Source organism: Callithrix jacchus, chromosome 4 (genome assembly GCF_049354715.1).
Source record: "Callithrix jacchus isolate 240 chromosome 4, calJac240_pri, whole genome shotgun sequence".
In the NCBI taxonomy this organism is placed as follows: Eukaryota; Metazoa; Chordata; class Mammalia; order Primates; family Cebidae; genus Callithrix; species Callithrix jacchus.
The window spans coordinates 84,396,626-84,418,400 of record NC_133505.1 but is presented as its reverse complement, the minus strand read 5'-3'; the positions used below and the strand labels follow the sequence as shown (position 1 = coordinate 84,418,400).

At 33.8% G+C, this 21,775-nt stretch overlaps 1 protein-coding gene across 7 annotated transcripts in view; it reads left to right on the top strand.

Annotated features, from left to right (window-relative positions):
- The window catches only part of PHIP (PHIP subunit of CUL4-Ring ligase complex), a 153,192-nt gene that overhangs the window by 12,191 nt on the left and 119,226 nt on the right, over positions 1-21,775 (top strand). For 3 of the 7 annotated variants that reach the window (XM_008994689.5, XM_002746749.6, XM_078369598.1), the window contains exons 5-6: positions 6,612-6,762; positions 6,856-6,954. In XM_008994689.5, the coding sequence (XP_008992937.1) occupies positions 6,612-6,762; positions 6,856-6,954 (250 nt within the window). Of the gene's footprint in view, positions 1-3,188; positions 3,279-6,611; positions 6,763-6,855; positions 15,342-21,775 lie in introns of those variants that run through there. The other 4 variants (XM_078369596.1, XM_078369594.1, XM_078369597.1 and 1 more) reach the window with 2 other exon arrangements.

The following is a 21,775-nucleotide window of genomic DNA, read 5'->3' as shown; positions in this document are numbered from 1 at the left end:
GGAGTTCCAGACCAGCTTGGGCAATGTAGAAGCTGTCTCTAAAAAAATACAATTAAAAATTAGGATTGATGAAATGCACCAGTAGTCTCTGGAGGCTGGCTGAGGTGGGAGAATCTTTTGAGCCAGGAAGTTAAAGCTGCGGTAAGCTGTGACTGCCACTGCCCCCTAGCCTTGATGACCGAGTGAGATCCCCCGTCTTAAAAACAAAAACAAACTGGGAGTGGGTGAGTTGTTAAAAGTTGAGCACTACTGATAATTTGGCATTCTTGGGGGACTTTTTAAATTAGTAATAATATACATGGTATTAACTCTTCAATCTGTTTTTACTTTCTAATTTTAAATTAAGTGATTAGCAGTATAATCTTATAGATATTGTAGTTTTATTTTCTACTTTTACCCTTAGAATTTTTTAAAGTGTTCCCTTTTACCTGTGGGAATTTATGCTTTTGTGCTAGTTTCCCTAGTAGTGAAAGTGAACTGAAATGTTTCTCTTTTTTTGGCTCAGTTTGATGTCCATATTGAAAACTATTCAAAATGTGTATATTATACTTGCTTATATCTTGCACATTGATCTATATATGTATACATTTGAGGCAATAGGTCATTTGTGTGATACTATGAATTGTAGGGTCTAGGGTTAGATTGCTTTGGTTTGACTCTCATCTGCTTACTGTGTGTGAACTTGGGAAAGTTGCAATATCTCTTTAAAGAAATTCTGTAATTTTTTATAGAATGGGAATAATGATAGTATATGCTTCTGGGAGTTGTTAAAATAATTGAGTAGTTTCGTGTAAAACTTGTCACACCATAAGGCCTGGCATTCACTGTGCAGCCAATATGTATGTGTTAGCTATATTAGTATTATTTATCACACCGAGCTTTATAATCTGGTCATACTTTTTATGTATTGAATGTTAAGAGTCTGAAAGCAGCTAGGGTCACAGAAAGTAACACATATATCAGAAATTGAGGATCTTGAGGGATTAATTTTTCTCTGAAATAATATTGTATGACAGATTACCGAGAAACCAAATATATACAATATAGATAAGAGATTTTATTATGATATTATTTAAAATGTTTCTTTTAATTATCAGCTAATTAAATGAAAAAGCTTGTTTATATTAAAGATACTAACTTGAAAATTGAAAATCACATGTATATCCATAAATGATGGAATGTTTATGAAGAATATGAATATGATTAATATAAAGAATAATGTTTAGAAAAAGGCAGTAGTAAAGATTGTTTTATTTTAAAGAATATTCTGTGTGTGTGTGTGTGTGTGTGTGTGTGTGTATGTGTATGTGTGTGTTGGTTCGTGAGAGAGGTATAGTTGAGAGCAAAAAGATTCATGGCCCCTGTTCTTTTGTAGTCAGTGGTGAAATAGGAAAACATTAAATTATACTTTTAAATGTATAATCACAAGCTGATACATGAGTTAATAAAGGAAAATTCACAGAAAGTGTGCAACCAACAAAACAGACTTAGATTGTATAGAGTATAGAAAAACAAGGAAGTTACATTAGAGGGACAATCTGAGACACAGAAGAGTTGTCTGGGTAAGGGAGTACGGCGAAATGCAGAGTATATAATATATGGTAAAGTCTGCCAGGAGAGAGATTATGTGTAAATAACCTGAAAGAAGGCCATGTGTTTGAAATGTGAAAAGTGAGAGTTGTGGAAAGGGACTGGGAATGTGCGAGGTGAAGCTAGAAAAATAAGAAGCGACCATACATGCATTTCTGGGTTTGTAGTCTATGGGGATTTGGATCTTTATCCAAAGAGTGAGGAAAGCCTCTGAAGTGTTTTAAGTAGGGGTGTCTTGATCAGATACGTGTTTTGGAAAGAGCATTGTAATTGCAGTAAACAGAACAGATTTGAAGGGGCATGAGTGCATTTGAGAAAGGTAGGTATTTATTGCAAAGATGATTTGAACCTGGACTGTTATTATGGAGATACAGGTAGATGGATTTAAAATTAGGAAGGAAAATTAAAGTGAAGTTGGTGACTGCTTGGATATTGGGAATATGATAGGAAGGAGGAAGGAATGGGCTCTAAAAAAAATGCAACTCCTTGGTTTCTGGCTTTTAAGGTTGAATAAATGAGGTTGACATCCACCAAGGTGTAAGGAACACTTTAGTGGGGAATATTTCCATGAGGATCCATCGATTCAGTTTTGCGTATGTTGAGTTTCAGATGCTTTGGGGGTCTAGAGAGATGTTTTAAGAGTTTGATATGCAAGTCTATGCTATAAATAAAAATTTGGCAGTCATTGGTATAATGTTATCCAAGGAGAGAGTATATGGTGAGATGAAAAAGAGGATCTGGAACTGGACTCTGGGACCCAGGATCTTAAGGAACTTTACCATTTAATGGCTATGTGGAGGAGGATAAGCCTGAAAGAAAAATGAGAAGGAATGCTTAGAAAGGAAGAAACTAAGCCAAGGAGTGTCACAAAAGTTAAGTCACGACAGTTTGCAAATGGAGACGTTTTCAACAGGTGAAATATTATGGGACATTAAATAAGGTGTAGATTTAAAAATGCTTATTGGAGTTATTGATAATTAAGGTGAACTTTTGGTATGAGCTATTTTTTGTAAAGTCATGAGTGTGGGAGCTAGTATGTAGCAGATTGAGGAGAGTGTGGGATATGGAATGAGATGGAGTATGGATCATTTTTTAAAAAAACATGTTTCTGGAGATGAAGAGAATGGGAAAGAAAGGAGTAGCCAGGACATTTGGGTGGGGAGGTGTTGGATACTAGCAGTTAGGGAGGATTTTTGTTTTTTCCTAAAGTGAATGCAAAATGACAATATTTAAATGTAAGTCTAGATGAGAAGGAATTGGTTGAGAGGAAGTTAGTATACATACTAGAATGTGGAGTTCTGATTTATAGTGTAATATTTCTGTACAGTCAGAGAAGTTAGGATTCAAAGCATAGGTAGAGGGATTGGATCTTAAATATTAAGAGTGACAGTTGTGTTACTAAGATCTTGACACAGTTGGTACAGGTCTCGTAGGTTTATAGCTTTGATAGGGAAGAAACAAAGTTTCAGCTTTAAAAATGGTTCTTCTATAAAGTAGGTTAGATCATCTGCTGAGAAAATGAGGGGTGGGGAAGAGGACTCTTGGGAAAGAGAGGTTAATAGCATTGTTTGTTAGTCTGTTTCCACTGTTCTTTCCAGAGACCCTTTCATGGTGGCACTTCAGGGACTGCTAAGAGGAAGCAAGTAGAGAGTCAAGCATTGAGATATGTGTTCCCTGATGCCACTTAAGTAAGAATACTTTGAGTACCTTTAATCTGTTTTGTCTAAAATTTTGTTTGAAGACATGTTCTATGGCTTTCTTTAAAAAGTGCTTTAAAACTATTAGAATCGACTGGATGCTGTGGCTCATGCATGTAATCCCAGCACTTGGGATACCTGGAGGGGGCCAAATTACTTAAGGTCAGAAGTTCGAGACCAGGCTGGCCAACATGGTAAAACTTCGTCTCTCCTACAAATACAAAAATTAGCTGGGTGTGGTGGCAGGCACCTGTAATTCTAGGGACTTGGGGGCTGAGGCAGGAGAATCACTTGAACCTGGGAGGCAGAGGTTGCAGAGAGCTGAGATCCTGCCATTGCACACCATCCTGGGCAACGGAGCCAGACTCCATCTCAAAACAAAGAAAGAAACAACAACAAAAAAAACCCCAAAAATTATTAGAATAAAGAATGATACCATGTAAAGAAGTTTTACTGCATCTATTTTTATATGCTGGGATAGCTGCTAACAAAATGTTTTGAGTTTTTTGGGAGTGGGGAAGTCAGTACTGTCTCCATATTCTTAAAACTTCATTTCTCCAATTAGAACTTTATTAAGCACTTAACTGTAAATACTGCATTAGGTATTTGGTAGACAGAGGTAAACATGGCCTAATCTCTTCTCATGCAGGACACAGACAAGTATACTGACAATTTTATTGTAGTGCATGAGTCTTATGAACCCCCAGAACAGGGCAATAATGGTAGGGCTTTTATATTTTTTGGGAGGAAGATCATAGCTATCATTAGATTCCCCAAAGTCTAGGTATCAAAACACATTAAGAACAATTAATATGGTAAGTACTACACAGTGCTTGAGGGATTAAGGGACATTTGAGGATTATATAATGTGTTGTGAGAAAACAAAGAGTTTCCAGAAAGGAGCACAGGTGGTGTAAATAGGTCATGGAAGGCAGTGAGTGCGACATAGACTGAGACATACCTGAAGGAGAATGAGATGTAGTGGTGAGCAGTAAGACAAGATTGCCAGCAGAGGGATCAACTTGTATGAAGTCTCCAAAGCCAGAGAAAGCACAAGGAGTTTAAGAACTGAAAGTATCACTTCTGACTTTAAAATGAAAGTTGAAAAACAAATAAACAAACAAAATAAACTCAGCTCTTTGCCACTATTGAATTTTCAACTTCTTCTTCCAAACTGGTTAACATTGCTAGAGGACATGATCCAACTCAGCTGATACGGCCCTTTTCAAATCTGTGCTGTTAAATCCAGCTGATACTGGGGGAGAAAAAAGAAAGTTGATTTTGAAAAATTCAGCATTACAAATCACCAGAGAAAGCACTTGAGTCCAAGTGGATTCATAATATTTTATTGAGAAAGAGAATTCCAGTGAGGATTTTCAGTTTCACTACCTGAAAATATATTTTGCCAGAGGATACTAAAACAGGATCATCACACATCTGAAGTTAATAGTCAATGAACTTCCATCTTTTTTAAAGTAAAATTTTTGAAAGGAATTTTGATCAATTAAGTCACATTAAAATAATCATTTGCATGCTTAGAACTGGAAGCGACCTTACAAGTATTCTAGACTTTTTCTTCAGAGTTTTATTTTTAATAAATTATTTTGGAGAAGGTTAAAGAAAATTATAAATACAATTTTAAAAACTCATTATGCAAATGCTTTTTAATTGAGCTAATCATACTAGTGTTTCCTAAAGTATATTCTGAGCAAATATGGTATATATTATTAGGGAAAAAAGGGTTTCTGTAGCAAAATGAGTTTGAGAAATTATCTCAGGATTTTTCAGAGACTACAATGTCAGTGTGCTTTTTGACTATAAAACAGGGAGGTAGTATGTATGATTTATATTATGCTTTCTCTATTAGAACCCTTTTTTCCAGAAATACTCATTTTACTGACCTATCACCTACTGTATGCCAAACTCTGCTGTTTTAAATGATCTTACTAAAGTGTGACAGTATAGCGCCCTGTTACCTTTGTGAAAGAAGGAATGTATTTTGATAAAGAGCAAGGTAGGTTTCTTCTACTGGCTTCAGCTTAGAGGAATGAGTATTAGCTATTTTTAAAAATGTATCATCTATGGTCTTCTGCAGTTAAGAGTATGGCAGATATTGCAAGATGAAATGAAATGATTTAAATCCTTACCTCCCCCCAAATCAGTCTTATCAAAAGGAGTTCATGTTAAAGTTGCGGTTACTGGGTAAACAGGATAAATTTTCAAATTTCTTGGTCTCAGGACCCCTTTAGGCTTATATAATGTATTGAAGTTCCTTTATTTTTGTGGGTTATTATCTGTCAGCATTTGCCATATTAGAAACTTAGCATTTAATATATTAGAGACCTATTAAATAATACTAATAAACTAATTTCATGTTAATATAAGTAACATTTTAATAATAATTTCCAAACCAAAAAAAGATTATGAGGAGAAACAACTTTACATTTCTGTGAATCTTTAATATCTGGCCTAATAGAAGAGACATTTTCCTATCCGCTTCTGCATTCAGTCTGTTCAGACATCATATGTTATATGTCCTGTGGAAACCTCCACCATGCATTCATGAGGAAAAGTAGAAAACAACTAATACAGTATTATTCGTAAGTTTTATATGATGGACCTCCAGGGGTTTCTAAAACATATTTTGAGATAGCTGAACTAGAGTAGTTAAGTACTACTCTGGAAATTTTTTTGTAACTTGATAGCTAATTGTAAAGTAATACAGTAGTATATTTTCCAATTTAATTTTATTTAGATTGTGAATATTGTTAATTTACTGAAAACTTATAATGTGAGCATTATAGATTGTGCACATTGCACTTTATATAGGCTAATTAGCTCATTGGTATTTTATTTTTACAGAAGTTCCTTACTGAAGTATATAATATTAGGTTGAGTTAGTGGGATCAGTAGATAATTCAGATTAGTTATATAGGTAGGAGACAAAAATAGTTACTTTTTAAAATAGTTTCAAATGCTAGATAAGCAGCATTTTGAAGTTGTGCTCACACTTTTTGGAGTCAGTAGCTTTATTTTATGGTTGAAACATACTTAAAGTATTTAACGTAGCAGTTGGAATTCTGCCTTTATAAGGTTTTGGTAAGTTATGAAATTCATCATAGATGTTAAGTGTTCTTAAATTTTTTAATAAGAACATAAACTTTCAGTTGTCTTTAATTCTGAATTATTCTGGAGATTGACTTTACCATCAAAGATGCAAAACAAAGTATTTTATAGTTAGATGAATTTTTTTATTGTTGCTGAAAGATTTTGAGAATTAAAATGATAAACTAAAACATACTATATTTGTCTTTTACATAATAGGTGAAGTATTACAGACACTTAGCACCTGATCACTTGCTGCAAATATGTCATCGACTAGGACCTCTTCTTGAACAAGAAATTCCTCAAAGTGTTCCTGGAGTACAAACTTTATTAGGAGCTGGAAGACAGTCCTTACTACGCACAAATAAAAGTATGAAAATTTTCTCTTAGGATTTAGACATTCTTTATCTCACTTTTTGTTTTTTGGGTTCTTTGTATGCTTAAAAATACATGTGTTTAATAGGCTGCAAGCATGTTGTGTGGAAAGGATCTGCTCTGGCTGCATTGCACTGTGGAAGACCACCTGAGTCACCAATTAACTATGGTAGCCCACCCAGCATTGGTGAGTTATTTGAGTTTACTACTAGTTAATAGCCTCTTGGTAAAGAGCTTTTGAAAATAAAAAGGTTTTTTAGTAACTGTGGTATTAGAGAACTTCATATTATATACATCTGCATTTAAAAAGGAAAAAAACAGATTTTTTTTCTTAGTAGTTTTAATAGTGAAAAAGTCATGTATAATTATGGATTGTGCACATTGCACCTTATGTAGGCTAATTCGCTCATTGGTATTGTATTTTTACAAAAGTTCCTTACTAAAGTATACATTATTAGGTCAAGTTAGTGGGATCAATATGTAATTGAGGTTAGTTACAAAGGTAGGAGACAAAAATAGTTATCTTTTAAAAAGCACATTCTTTTTTTTGCCTTTAAAGTTTTAAAAAAGGAGTACAGATGCAAATAGGTTTTGAGATGCCTTCTAGATCCATCCCTTTTGACGTCACTTATTACCAGGTTCTTGCCTTACCTGGGTTAATACAGACAGCATCATCTAAACTAATCTTCTTGCCTATGGTGTCTTCTATCTCTCTCCCTTTCAGTATAGTGTATAACACTGTAATAGTAACCTTATTCGATTCTACCTTTGTTGTGTCACTCTTCTGCTCAAGATAGTATAAAGAGGTTAAGATATTTTAATAGCGTTGTACTTTGTCTACCACTAAGTGTACCCCTAATTTTCAAAGATCTTTATAGTTTATTCTTCTTTCTTCTACCTGCTCAAATCTTACTTAATTCTCTCTTTTCTGGTTACTTATTATACAGATAGTAAGTTTTGTATGACTTCTATTTGGTAACTTGACCAAGTTTTTGTATGACTTTTGTTTTTATAGATACATATCTTTTTCTATCATTTTACTTTCACCTTTTAATTTTTTTTTCATTTTTTTGTCTTTTAAAAATAATAAAAGTGGGTTTTAAAAATAGAATATGACAATCTTTGTGTTTTATCTGGAACATTTAGTCATTTACATATAACCATTGGTGTACTTGGGTTTAAATTTGCTATCTAACTTGCTACTTTGAAGACAATCCCTTTTTCTCTAATTGCTTTTAAGATTTTATTTTGTCTTTTTGGTTTTCTGCTGTTTGAGTATGATATGTTTTGATGTTAATTTTTTTTCAAACTTGTCTCGTTTAGATTCTGAAATGTCTTTTACTGACATTGAAAAATTCTCAGTCATTGTCTTTTAAAATAACCTCTGTTTTATGTTCTCTTCTGCCGTGGGAAAGTGTATTAAACACTATCTGCTTTGTTATCCTTTCTTCTATGTTTTACATGTTTTTGACTCTCTGTGATGTATTCTGGATCATATCCTCCTACTTGCTTTTCAGAGATAAACTGTGTGATGTCTGCGTGGTGGGTAATCATGTATGATTTTTTAAAAACATATGATTGTCCTGTTTAAATAATTTCAATATACAGTCTTACTGTAATGAACAGCCATTAAAACAACAAAAGAATTTGAGAGACTAGGGTATATTTGTACTTAGAAAATTATACTAAGGTGATATGATAGGTTTTCTAAAAGAAGGGAAAGATAAAATATTACAGGATTTTTCCCATTTAGGAAAAGTTTATCTTGTCTTTGAAAAACTGTATGTTTTCATATAATACAGAGAACATATTACACTTGTTCTTTGAGTACCTTGTCAGGCAGACCTGCGGTAGGCAATAAAAGTGTAAGAATGATTGATGGTAAATAACTTAACATTTGCTCTGTGAGTAATTTCTATATGCCAGACAATGTTCTAAGCATTTTCCATTTATATTCCTTTTAAAACCTTAAATATTGCATAGGTAGAACCTATTATGCTTACTTTACAGAGGAGATTGAGGCGTGGAAAGGTTTTGGTAACTTGACCAAGTTCACACATACAGTGAGAAGTGAAGCCGGGATTCAGCCCAGACTGTTTGAATCCATTATGCTGTGCTTTATTCCCAGCAAACTAAATTTATTAATAATAACACTTGCCTACTAAAGAAAGTTGGTGTTAAGTCATTTTTTGGAAAAGAATACCAAATATTTATAAAATCAAATATTTTAAGCCATGTCATTGATGGTCAGATTAAATACTGCTGAGAGGGAGAGGGGAACATAAATATGCTAGTCTTCCCTTATTCATGGGAGATACATTCTGAGATCTATAGTGGATGCTGGAAACGACAGATGGTACAGAACCCTATATATACATATGGCAAAAATACCTTGGGTTTTGCATCCAAGCATAGATATTTAATTGATTGATTTAGATAACAGAATTAATTGCTAAGCTGGTCATTGATGTGCCTTTCTGAAAGACTGTTTTACTTTTGGGGTTCACTATAAATTTTTTTTTATCTCTCTTCAATTCTCATTTTCAGGAAAATCTTTGTTCTTTATATTAAGAAACACCTGTAATGGATTGCCCATTTTGCCTAGTTTTAAAAACTGTATTTACATACAGTTTTTGAAAGCACCGTGGAGAAGCTGGACTGATCAAAATGACTCTACTTGCATAGTCATAGTTTAATTTCATGTTTTACTAGAGTTCACCATGGTATACAGTGTGTTTTGTTACTGCTCTAAAGTTATGAATAGGATGGCGATGGGAAGAATTAATTCATCAGTCTTGTTGACAGAATAGTTGCCCGCATAGTGGTACAATGTATTGTTTCAAGCTGTTAAAGTATAGTTCAGAAGATTTTTTAAAAAATATGTGAATGTTTCTAGTACTCACTTATTTCTTCTTTTGTTGAATGTTTGCCATTTTCTGTTTGGCTACCTTTAAAAGTTTTATTTGCTCTTTTCTTGATCATTGTGGTACTACCAGGTATCAATGGAGGTAAGAAAGAACTCTTGACATTTTTATCTTAGCTTTTCTTAAGATGCATATATTGATTTAAATGTTTAATATAGATCCCAAATACTGAAGTTTTAACACATTTGGGGTAGTAGTTGTTTTTCTTTAAATAAAATTTTAATTTTGGAGTAAGAAATTATTTACTTAGAAGTTACACAGATGGTTTAGAGTTCCTATATACCTCTCATGCAGTTTTCCCAAATGTTACAATTTTGCATTACTTGGTCTATTTCTCAGAACTACTAAACCAACATTGGTGCATTACTGTTAAGTAAATAGTAGACCTTAATCATATGTTACTAAGATTTCCCACTAATTACATTTTCTTATTCCAGGATCCAGTCCAAGAGGGCATACTGGACATAGCATTTGTTAATTTTTTATTGAACTTCTTACTGCAGTTCAGAGGATAATTTTAGGTTAAGCTGTGGCAAAATTGGATTTTCTTAGATATTTCAAACCATATGTAAACTATTGGACCTCTTGAATAGCTCACATTTATCTCAAACTTAAAAATACCTAAAATGTAACTTTTGACCCTCTCTGAACCTTGTTATTCCAAGCCAGAAGCCTGCAAGTCATTTTATTTTAGATTTACTGTTTATTTCTTAGGTCTGTTTAATAGATAATAACTGTTTATTCTACTTAATTGAATCTATTCTCCATTATCATTGCCACTGCCATGTTTCAGGCCTTGGTACTTCTTGCCTGGAGTCCTACATCATTCATTCACTCACCAAGTAGATACTGTATGTCTCTACCTTATATCTGGTACTGGGCTAGGGTCTAGAGTTGCTGGGTAAGCAAGAAGAAGGCCTCTGCTTTACCAGAACTTAAGTGCTACTTGAGCCCCTGCCCCTAGTCTATTCCTGTATCCTAGGAGTCATGTCTAACCAGAGTTTCTTAACTTTAGCACTGCTGACATTTTGGGCCAGATAATTCTTGGCTGTAGGCAGGTTTCCTATGCATTGTTGGATGTTTATTAGCATCCCTGGCTTCTACTTGGTAATTGCTAGTAGCCCCCCACTACCCCTTGTCACAACTTAAAAAGTCTCCAGACACTGCCATATACCTCCAGGGCAAAATTACCACTGCTCTAAACTTTATGAAATGCACATGTTGTCATGTCATGCCTCCTCTTTTCCCCCATTGAGAGTGAATCAACAGCAGTCTCAATTATTTTAATGTGGCACACAAGACTGACCTTTTGCCACCTTTCCTGCTATGTCCTCACCTGCATTTTGTGCTCTAGCTTAGTCCAACTCTTTGGCAGTTCTTAGAATCAGCCATGTTGGTTTTCATCCTTTTGTCTCCTCACATGTTTTATTTCTCCCTGGAATGCCTTTCTGTTATCTGTAAATTCTACAAATATCTATCTGTTTATCCTTTAAAACTTATATGTCACTGGGCAGAATTAAGTGGTTCTACTTATATCTGCTATTGCTTTTATCACATGGTTACGGCTATTTATTTACCTTTATTTCCTCTCCTATACTGTTAGGTCCTGGAGGACAGACATTAGGTTTTATTGCTCTTTAGAGGCCCAATTCTTCAGCACTAGTAAATATTAAATGAAAAGTAGGTAGTTGATACAATTGATATACTGGGATGGGACAAGTAAAGTGCAAAAGTGAGTAAGGGGTTAAAAAAATGGAATAGTTGGTAGGAAGAAGAAGAGAAACTTGATCCAAGAATACGTTTGTGGTAAGAAAAGATAAAATCACTAAACCAAAAACTGATTTTTAAGAAATTAAGGTTTATGAGTAGACTGGGTTATCCGTTCATTACGCTTGGGATATAAAATACATGCCTATACAATTTGAGAATCCACTTGAGCTTGTCTCAATGTTTTCTTATCCTGTTTTATTTTATTATGTGCTTATAGATCCCAACTACTTTGAACCTCTTAGTCTTTGATGTAAGCTGTGAAAAATGAACTAGAGCTCAGTCTCAGCAGGAGACCCAAAGTGGTCTGCTGCCTTCCAGTGCTCTAGAACCTCTTTTAATACTGTTTTCAAAAGCAAAGATAAAACATCTCATTGATGTGTTATTACTAGCTTGTAACTCTTTTACTGTGGAAGAGAGGTGTGAATGTATACTTGGCATAGTAACATTTATTTCCAAGGGAATTAACAAATCTTTGGTATTGTCCTTTATCTTACCTTCATACCCACATTATGCCTGTTTTCAGATCTAATTTATTCTATATTTGCTTATACTTCAGTAATAAAAGCGCGTGGGTAAGGGGAATAGGAAAGAAGAGACCTAAATACATTAAAGGAGTTTTTAAGGTTAAATTTGGAAGTTGGTTGAATGATGTTTATCTGGTGAAAAAGATTGTAATACATTAAATTAAAGCAATTTTTGCTGATTGCTTTGTTTGCATTTTTCTTATGTTTGACATGTTAGCAAAGTAAACATTTTATCTCTAGGTCTTTCATTTGTCGTCTTTTTCTGTTTGTTTTGCCTCGGTATTTCCATAACTTTATTTTGCTTGTCTGTGGAGGGTTGTTCTTAAGCTCTGCTGTCTTGGGTGAGGATCAGGAGTTTTGAAGATCCCTATTCTTAAAAATGTTTGAGTGAGTTTGAGGAAACAACTTTGCCTTGAAAAATAGCTTTACTACCCAGACATCCAATTAATAAAGAAGACTTTGTATTTTTTAAGAAAAGTCTTAAACCTTGTCTACATTTATAATTTTGTATTCTCTGAGAAAATTAGTTTGAGTAAAGACACCCAACAGTCACTTACAGCTAGACGCAAATCTTTGTAGAGAAGTCTCTTCTTTCTCACTTTGTGTATTTTGCCATATTCCCAATATTGTGTTTGAATTATTCTGTAGCTGGTAATTTCTTAAATTTATTCAATCAACTTTTTTTTCTTGGACTGTTAGGGTTGTATTTTTCCTTATATATTTCTTACATAATTATTAGAATGATTGTATTATGTTATAATCCTATGAGATTACATAATTTTAATACATACATTAACAGTTTACATATAAATCAGTAAATTATAGGATATAATATGTGGCTTTATTCCTGTTCACTTACCTTTATCTAATATGCTGTATTGTCTCCATTTTCCTACTCAATCCATACGTTATTCCTAGTTAGATATCTGCTCACCACTTATTTAAATATATTTATTTTAACTTATTTATCAGTAACCATTTTACTTTTAGAGCTCATTTTCTTCTGTTTTCTAGTCATAATTTTAGTCTGTTAAAGGTTTTATGCTTCATGTTTTTGTTTAATGATGGTTGACTCAGTTATGTTTTTTTATTGTTTATGTTGACTTAGTTATGTCTTGGCCTTTGTTTTTTGGTCTTTTCTCTGAATGATCTTCATATTTCTCTTTGACAGAGTTTTGTTGTTTTATTAACTATTTTCTCCCTCCCCCTCCCCCCCGCCTTTCTCTTTGCTCCTTTTTTTGCTTCTTAAAAACAAGTTAGCTGTGAGAAACTTTCAAGGTGTATTAGCTTTTTTTTTATATAGATAAGGAAAATAATGTTCATTTTGCCAAAGTGTCGAATGTATAAAATAGATTATTTTAATTTTTTTCTTTCGCTTAAATTTCTTTTCAAATTAATGGTTGACAAAAGAAAAGGGGGGCGAAACTTTGAAGAAATGAAACTCCCTTAGGTGAGTTTAAATTGTTACTTTTGTAGCTAGCTGTGTTTTAATTTCTTTGGTAACTAATAGATAAACATTTGTTTTTTAGGTTACAGATGTGATGAGGGATATCCCCTCCACTTTCTGTAATATGTCCGGCAAGCAATTCCAGTAGTAATTAGGAATCACTAACCATTTTCCCTTTTAGTTTGCATCACATATTTTTCCAGAGTGATTATTGGGTTTGATGGTGAATATTTATATCCGTGTAGGTGAAGCAAATTACGATATTATTTTCTCATAAGCTCATGACTTTTTATTTTGAATTTTTTCAGGGATCCTTTGAAGAAGTTACATATTTGAATGTTTTCCTAGATATCTTTTGACCCTGAGAAGTCTATGGTCAGATCAAGCTGAGTAGATATTTTTATAAACAAAGGAATAATTAGTTTAGTTCTCTAAGGAGGGCGCAGGGGATAAATTGGTCTCCAACAAAAGTCTTTTAAAAAGTAAAAGAAAACCGTGTTCATCAGATTAACATTTATGACACATGAAGATTTGTTTGTTTAGGGACAGTCCATTTCGATGTTAATATAAAATACCTTTGAGTTTGCAAAACATTTTGTCTTGTTTTCCATAGTAGCTCTTTAAGATAGCCCTACATTTTCAATTTAATTTAATTTTTTTTTTGAGACAGAGTCTTGCTTTGTTGCCCAGGCTGAAGTTGCACAATCTCAGCTGACTGCAGCTTCCCCTTCCCAGGTTCAAGCCATTCTCCTGCCTCAGCCTCTCAAGTAGCTGGGACTACAGGCATGTGCCACCATGCCTGGCTAATTTTTGTACTTTTAGTAGAGATGGAGTTTCATCATGTGGGCCAAGCTGGTCTCGAACTCCTGACCTCATGATTGGCCCGCCTCTGCCTCCCAAAGTGGTGGGATTACAGCTATGAGCCCCCACCCTTGGCCAACCCTACTTCATTAATGAGGAAACTGATGCTTATAACTGATGACATTATATCTCTTTGTGTGTGTATGTGTGCATGTACTCAGTTGTTATGCATTTAACTTTATGTCACATTTATATAGCACCTTTTTGCCTTCTCTGTGAAATTCTTCATCTGTTACTGTGCCAGCTTTGTCCATTTATTGATTTGGGAATAGCAGTTGTTTGAATTTTGCCTCAGTATTTTAACTCTAGGAACAATGAAACTTGTTCTTTCAAGCGTTTATGTATTGCCAGATAGATACTTATGACATCAGGTATTTAATTTCTTGAGAAAGTGTTGTAGTTTTCGTGGGGAGCTGATAAAATTTTTTCTAAACTGAAATTTTGTTTTCAGAGTCATTTGATTTCTTTTGCAAAATTAGCTTTTGCTTTTAGTTATATCCTTTCCAATCCATTGTCATTGTGGTCAAGAGAAAACTGCAATAAATTATCCCAAAGTAAATCTTACTATGTATGTTACTCCACTCTTTTCTCCCCCAAAACTTCAACCCATTATTACTGGAATTTAGTCCACAATACCTAAGATAGCTTAGAAAGGACTCTATATAGTCTGCCACCCTACCTTCTCAGTTTCTTCTCTTGACACTTGCCCTTCTGTGCTCTGTGTGCGAGTGAATCCTGACTTCTTTATGCTGCTTGAATGCTATGCTTTTTCCAGCCTCAGGCTATTGCACATGCTGTTTCCTCAACCTGGAATATGCTTCCCTCCCATTTGCATTCTGTGGCTGTTCATTTTTCAGATCTTAGTTTAAGTGTCAGTTTTTCAGAGAAGTTTTCCCAGACTCCCAGATACCCATCTTCCACAATGTGTTTATAACCCTTTGCTGTATGTTTAAAGATTTCCCTATAACCTTCTATTTGATAACACTTAACTTGTTGTAAGTCCTTGTTTCATGTCTTTCTTCCCTGCTAGACTGCAATCTCCATGAGGGTAAGTACTATATCTTTTCTTTTCCCCTCTTATATCCTCTAGCCCATATTTAGTTCATACAGGTGCTCTATAAATGTTTGTTGACTTAAAATTGAGTGATTAAAATGTTTGACATTAAAAAAACCCACCTAACTTTAATTTTTTTATTTAAAAGATAGTTATTAAAATAACTATATAAATATTTAAAAATACTTAAAACTGAAAATACGTCATTGTGTGTTTTCTACTTAAAGTAGCATCAGACTAGTTTCCAGGAAATAAAATAGGAGGAAGACTGAATACTAGTCCCAATAATTATATCTGTCCTTTTTTTTTTAATGTACTTGGTTCATGAAATTTTTTGCTTAACTTTTGGAATCTTTTTATTTTCTGTATTTTATTTTAGTTTAGATTTGGGTTCTCCTTTTTAGACATTATTCTTCTTTATGGTATCTGCTAAATTTAAAACATGTAATATGTTTCAAACAGAAGGTGTAGCTAAACACCAAAATTGAGTATGTAAAGATCTGGAAAGTAGCTGCTGTGCATACTAATTATTTTAGTTGTAGTAAAACAGAGACAGAAGCTCTCATGTGTGCTGTGTTGCTCTGGTGACGAGTTCCCCTTACTCTTTTAGTCCCAATTACCTGCCCTCCTATTTTTGTAGACAAAAAGCTGATTACAGGATTATCTTATTGTGTTGCAACCCAGTTCTTCATACTTTAACTGAAGTTGGGACTATGGTTCATTATAGTTACTATTATGGAGATTTATTTGTCCTGTTTCTATGTTGGTTGGTTGCTGCTTGATGGTACAATATGATGTAGAGACCAGATGGTACTGTAGAAATAAACCAACCTGTGTTGAATTATTTTCCAGATTATCTCTGGCCCTTGAATTATGAGTATTTCATTGTCATTTCTTCCTTATACCTGTATTATTAACAGGTCTTTACATTGTGGTTCTATAGTGAATTAAACATTCCGCCTCCTCCGATTCCCTCCTCAATAGAATTGAACCTAAACTATCTTTGACATATTTCTCTTTTAGTTTTAAAATTCAGTGAGAAAGATTACACAAACTAAACTTATAAACAAAATTAATGGCCTGGTTTGTAGTATTATCTTACAGCTTTCAAATGAAAACTAATGAGAATTCTTTCTTTGTAGCATATCATTTTTCAGTTTATTTTCATATACTCAATTGTCATTCTCTGTAGCATAATAAACATTCATATACTGTAATATATTAGGCATTAGTGTTTCTTTTTTTCTGATTAAATAAATTTGAATTCCTTGCATCTTTATCTCTGAGTTTGTTTTTGTTAGTCTTTGAATTTAAATCTAATCTGTTTAGACATTTTAGATTTTTCATACTGCTTTTTTGAATTCCTTGAGGTAGATTGAGTTATGCTTTATTTAATTAAAAAAATTAAAATGAACATATGCTCAATGGAGAAAGTTTAGAAAACAGAACAGCTCAAAAATTAATCAGTCTCACTCCTTATCTGCTATACATACTTTGGCGGGTTTTCTTTCAGTCTTTCTTTTCTAATATTAATCTACATAGGCAGCATTTAATATTTAAGGGTATGGTCTTTGGCAGCAGACTGTGTGAGTTTAAACCTGAGCTTCACTTCTAGTAAAATAACATTTTATCCTTTGGCTTCTTTATTGGTGAGGAATATCTGCTTATTGGGGATAATGGAAGTACCCACTTCAGAGTACTGGTGAGGATTAAATGAGAATATATGTAAAGTATTTTGAATAGTGCCTGGCATGTAGTAAAACACTCAGTAAATATTAGCTGTTACTCTCTAAACTTGCTACACATCATAAAAGTGTTCTGTGGCCTTTTTTTCCTCCTCATTGTGTATTGTATTGTGACACTTATACCCACATTATTAATTGCAGCAGATGAGACTTTTTCTATCATCAGATTGTTGAAGTCCTAGTAAAACCTCCAAACTGTGGTTACTTTCCTCTTCCTTTATAGCCATTTTCTCTAAGAATTTGATGCCTGGCTTTAGCATAACTTCTGTTAGAAAATTATAATTAAAGTTTTTTTGTGACCCTCACTCATATTTCCTTTTCATTAAAGCACTTTTGTGAATCTCTAAAATGAATAACATTTCAAGTAATTTTATGCCTTATTAAATACTTTATGCCACACAATACATTTATCCGATAGAAATTCTGAAATCACCAACACCATATATGGACAACTATTTGGACTTGTAATGAACTAATGAACTTGGAAGGTCATCTTTATAGATACTGCGCTCTGATGTATAGTAATGAATATAGGATTATTTTCTTGAAATATCTATTGTTTAAAATTGGAGATGGCATGTATGAGGGGTAAATCAGTTTGGAATTTGTTTTCATGTACTCTTAAGTTTTTAATCAACATTTTTATAGTTCACTCAAGTTTAGTGTCAGAGAGTTCCAAACTCTTGTTTTACAGTGTTAGTTATTAGTCTTATATGTAGAAAGCCAAAGCCTTTATTATGGATTGTGGAGATTAAAATTTATCCTAGGTACTGATTATTTAGAATTTACTACCTTTTATTTTTAATTTAGGAATCATTTCTGAGATTATTAATTAGAAATTATAATTACTTTTGCATTTTATTTACAGAAAACCTGGGAGTTTTCCTTCCAAGGGTTATCTTTAATTAGAATCCCAGAATAAAACTAGTCAAGACTGGCCACAGTGGCTCACCACTGTATTCCCAGCACTTTAGGAAGTGAAGGCAGGCAGATAACTTGAGGCTGGGCGTTTCAATATCAGCCTGACCAATGTGGCAAAACCCCATCTCTACTAAAATTACAAAAAAAAAAATTAGGCTTGGTGGTGCACACCTGTAATCCCAGCTACTCAGGAGGCTGAGGCATGAGAATCACCTGAACCCAGGAGGTGGACGTTGCCTGATACTGTGCCACTGTACTCCAGCCTGGGTGACAGAGTGAGACTCTGTCTCAAAAAAAATAAAAATAAAAAAAGAAGTAGAACTAGTCAAAAGACGGTGAAAAATGAATTAAGTAAAATTAATGAAAACAAACTTCTTGTAAAATACTGATGTTATTTTTTGTCTCAGTACCCTCTGTTCTGCATCAGAAAACGCCCCAATTTTACTGAGATACCTTCTGAGTTACATATTCTTGTGCTTCATCACTTAGTTCTTCTCTTGTCACACAAATTGGTTCTTCAGATTTTAGAATCTATAGCTACATGCTTTTCTTTGCATTTCCTTAGGCTGCCAGCTGGGCTCTGCTTTCATGAGTTGGCAGAAGTTGTAAGCGCTGTTTTTATGGTCCTCTAGTTCTGATTCTTAAGAGTGAACAGCTTTCCTACTTTGGAGTAGGTATCATATAGCATGTTATATTGCTATTAACAGTTAGAAAACAATAATAACAAAAAACAGTAACTTCTGCATTTTGATAATTCATAGCCATTTTCATTTTTTTCCAAGTCATCTTTTTAAACCATGGTTAATTTTGATCTTGGATAATTTATTGCAGATTTATAATGTGTGGTTGTTCATTTTATGAAGATATTTGCAAAAAGAGAAAAAAGCCTAAACATTTTGTAGGGAGTTTATGGTATTTCTGCTATAGTACATATTTGCAGGGATTTTTTTTTTAATCGTGTATTTTTCTAGTGCCCTCAAAAATGTAGTTTCCAAGCTTATTGCAGATATTCTTTTATGGCAGCTACCTTTTTGTTTTTCTTTATGATCTTGGTTCAAATGATGTAGTGAGAGAAAAATGAGGTAACTTTATTGTGTTTATCTTTTTTGAAGATCATCTGCATTGAAAACATGAGCCAAACAACGGGAAGAAAGCACCATGTTCTAAATAGAAACATGTCAGTTTGGAAGTAAAGCTAAATTTACATTTCCAACAAAAAATTTTTAACTTTCTCTTTATTTTCAGAAGTGACAAGTAATCGAGATATAACATTTTTAAGTGGACTCATGAGAGGAATATCCAAATAAATATTAAAACATCATTGTAAGAGTAAAATTTTGGTATGGGCATATAAATAGACTGTGAGTCATGCCACTGGCTCAGCACAGAAGAAAAAATGTGTGTGTGAGTGTGTGTATACCATATGTATGATAATGTAATCAGAATTTAATGGAAAAGAATTATTTAGTAAATGGAAAGGGTGGAACAAATGATCTCCCTGGAACTTGAGGGAGAAAAAATAATCTTTAGAGGCTTTATACTGAGTATCATAATTGTAGATGGATTAAAGAGTTAAATGACAAATCTGAACTACAAAAAATAAAAGAAAATGTAAGTAAATGTACTGTACTGTTGGCTCAGTAGGAGGACTTCATATTAAAGCAGTAGAAAATATTAATAGAATTGACTATGTAAAATTTGTGAAATTGTGAGATGTCAAACAACAGCATAATATGAAAGCCAGGTATATTGTGGTAAATGGAAATGTTTATTTAATAATGTAACTGGAGAAGTTGAAGTTTAGAAATTGTAACTTGCTTAAAGTCTCCATAGTGTTAAATTTGGACACAGGTCTGTCAGACTTAAAACCTCTTATTTCATTAAGGAATGCAACATAGCTGTTAAAATGCTGTTTATGAGGTAAACCTTTGCAGAAGTTTAAAAGTGATTGCTATAGTCAATAAAATTATGGGTTTTTTCTTCTTTCATTTATGTTCTTTTCTAAATTGAGTACGTCTTAGTACTACGATTGGATAAGTAAATCAATTCTTGAAAAATAACTAGGTGTGAGCTAAGAAGTGACTCATGGGGGAATTTGATGTATTATCCTAGCACCTAAAGAAGTAATAGATGAGAAACCAAGGGCTGAATATGCACATAGTTAAATCTAATGTTTAAGAAGTTGTGGGCCTTTTGTTTATCTCTAGTAAATAGTTTGGTAGACTTGAACACATGTGCTTTATTTCAAAGACTATTGTGAATGATTTGCTGCAAATGACACTTTTCAGTATTTTGCTCCTTTTTTACTTCAGACTTTATTCAAATGGATACCCATGATTTCTGGACTTTTAATTTCATTTATGGTCTCTATTCAGATAACTAAGTGAGTACATTCTCCCTTATCCCCCAATTAAATTCATTTAGCAGGACAGTTAAATAGAAGCACTATTTAGAGGTATTTTGAATCTTTTAATCTGTGAGATAAAGAAATCTTCCATTTTTAAAAATTCTTAAACCTAGTTTGTTATTATTGTTGTTTGAGACAGAGTCTGGCTCTGTTGCCCAGGCTAGAGTGCAGTGGCACGATCTCAGCTCACTGCAACCTCCGCCTCCCAGGTTCAAGCTATTCTCCTATGTCAGCCTCCCAGGTTCAAGCTGTTCTCCTATGTCAGCCTCCCAAAGTAGCTGGGATTACAGGAGCCCACCACCATGCTCGCTCATTTTTCTATTTTTAGTAGAGATGGGGTTTCACAGTGTTGTACAGGCTGGTCTTGAACTCCTGACGTTATTTGCCTGGCTCTGTCTCCCAAAGTGCTGGGATTACATATGTGAGCCACTGCACCCCATCAAACCTAATTATTTTTATTATGTAATGTATTTGTTAATTCACCCACCTGTGTCAGTCATCTACTAATTGCCAGCCTTGATTGTCAGCTCTTAGGCTAATCAAAGAACAAAATAAAATCCTGCCCATGCAAAATTTGTTATGTTGTAGTGGGAAAAGGTAGGAAATAGCAATGAATGTAATAAATGATTAAGTATGTCTGGTAATAAGTGATAGATGAAGAACAAATATAAAGCTGAATAAAAGGGGATCACTAGCTATGGGTGATGGCAGGGGCTGGGTTGCAATTTTCAGTGGGCTGATTAGGTTAGGCTTCATTCAGAAGGTGACAGACATCTAAGAAAAGGCTTCAAAGGGTTAAGGGAATTAGCCATATGTGGAGAAAGACTTCATGAGAGGGAACAGCCAGTGCAAAGACCCTAAATTTGGATCATGCCTGGTGTGTTGGAAGAATAGGAGATTGGAGTGGTTGGAGCTGGTCAAGGTGAGAAGTAGCAGGTAGGGTCAGAGATAATGGGAGACAAGTTTATGCAGGGACATCTTAGGCTGATGTATCAGAAGTTGGTGTTTGTTCTGAATGAAATGAAGAGCATTGCAGTTTTGAATGGAGGAGTGATGATGTAGTGCAACCAGTTGGGATGCTTTTGAAATCTTCCTAGAAGAGGTTGCATTTGGACTGATGCTAGAGGATAAAAAATAATTTGCCTAGTGAAAAAATAAGAGATTTGCTTTGGTAAGCTTTAAGAATATTTTCTGTTTCTATACTTATGAAAATAAATGCACTTTTAAACAAAAATCATATGCTTCTTGATTTAAGGTTAAATTATAATGCCATATAAAGAATTTGTTCCTTTGTGTGCTGTTACTTGTTTAACCATGCTCATTTAAAAAATTGATGTTCTAGTTAATAAAATTTA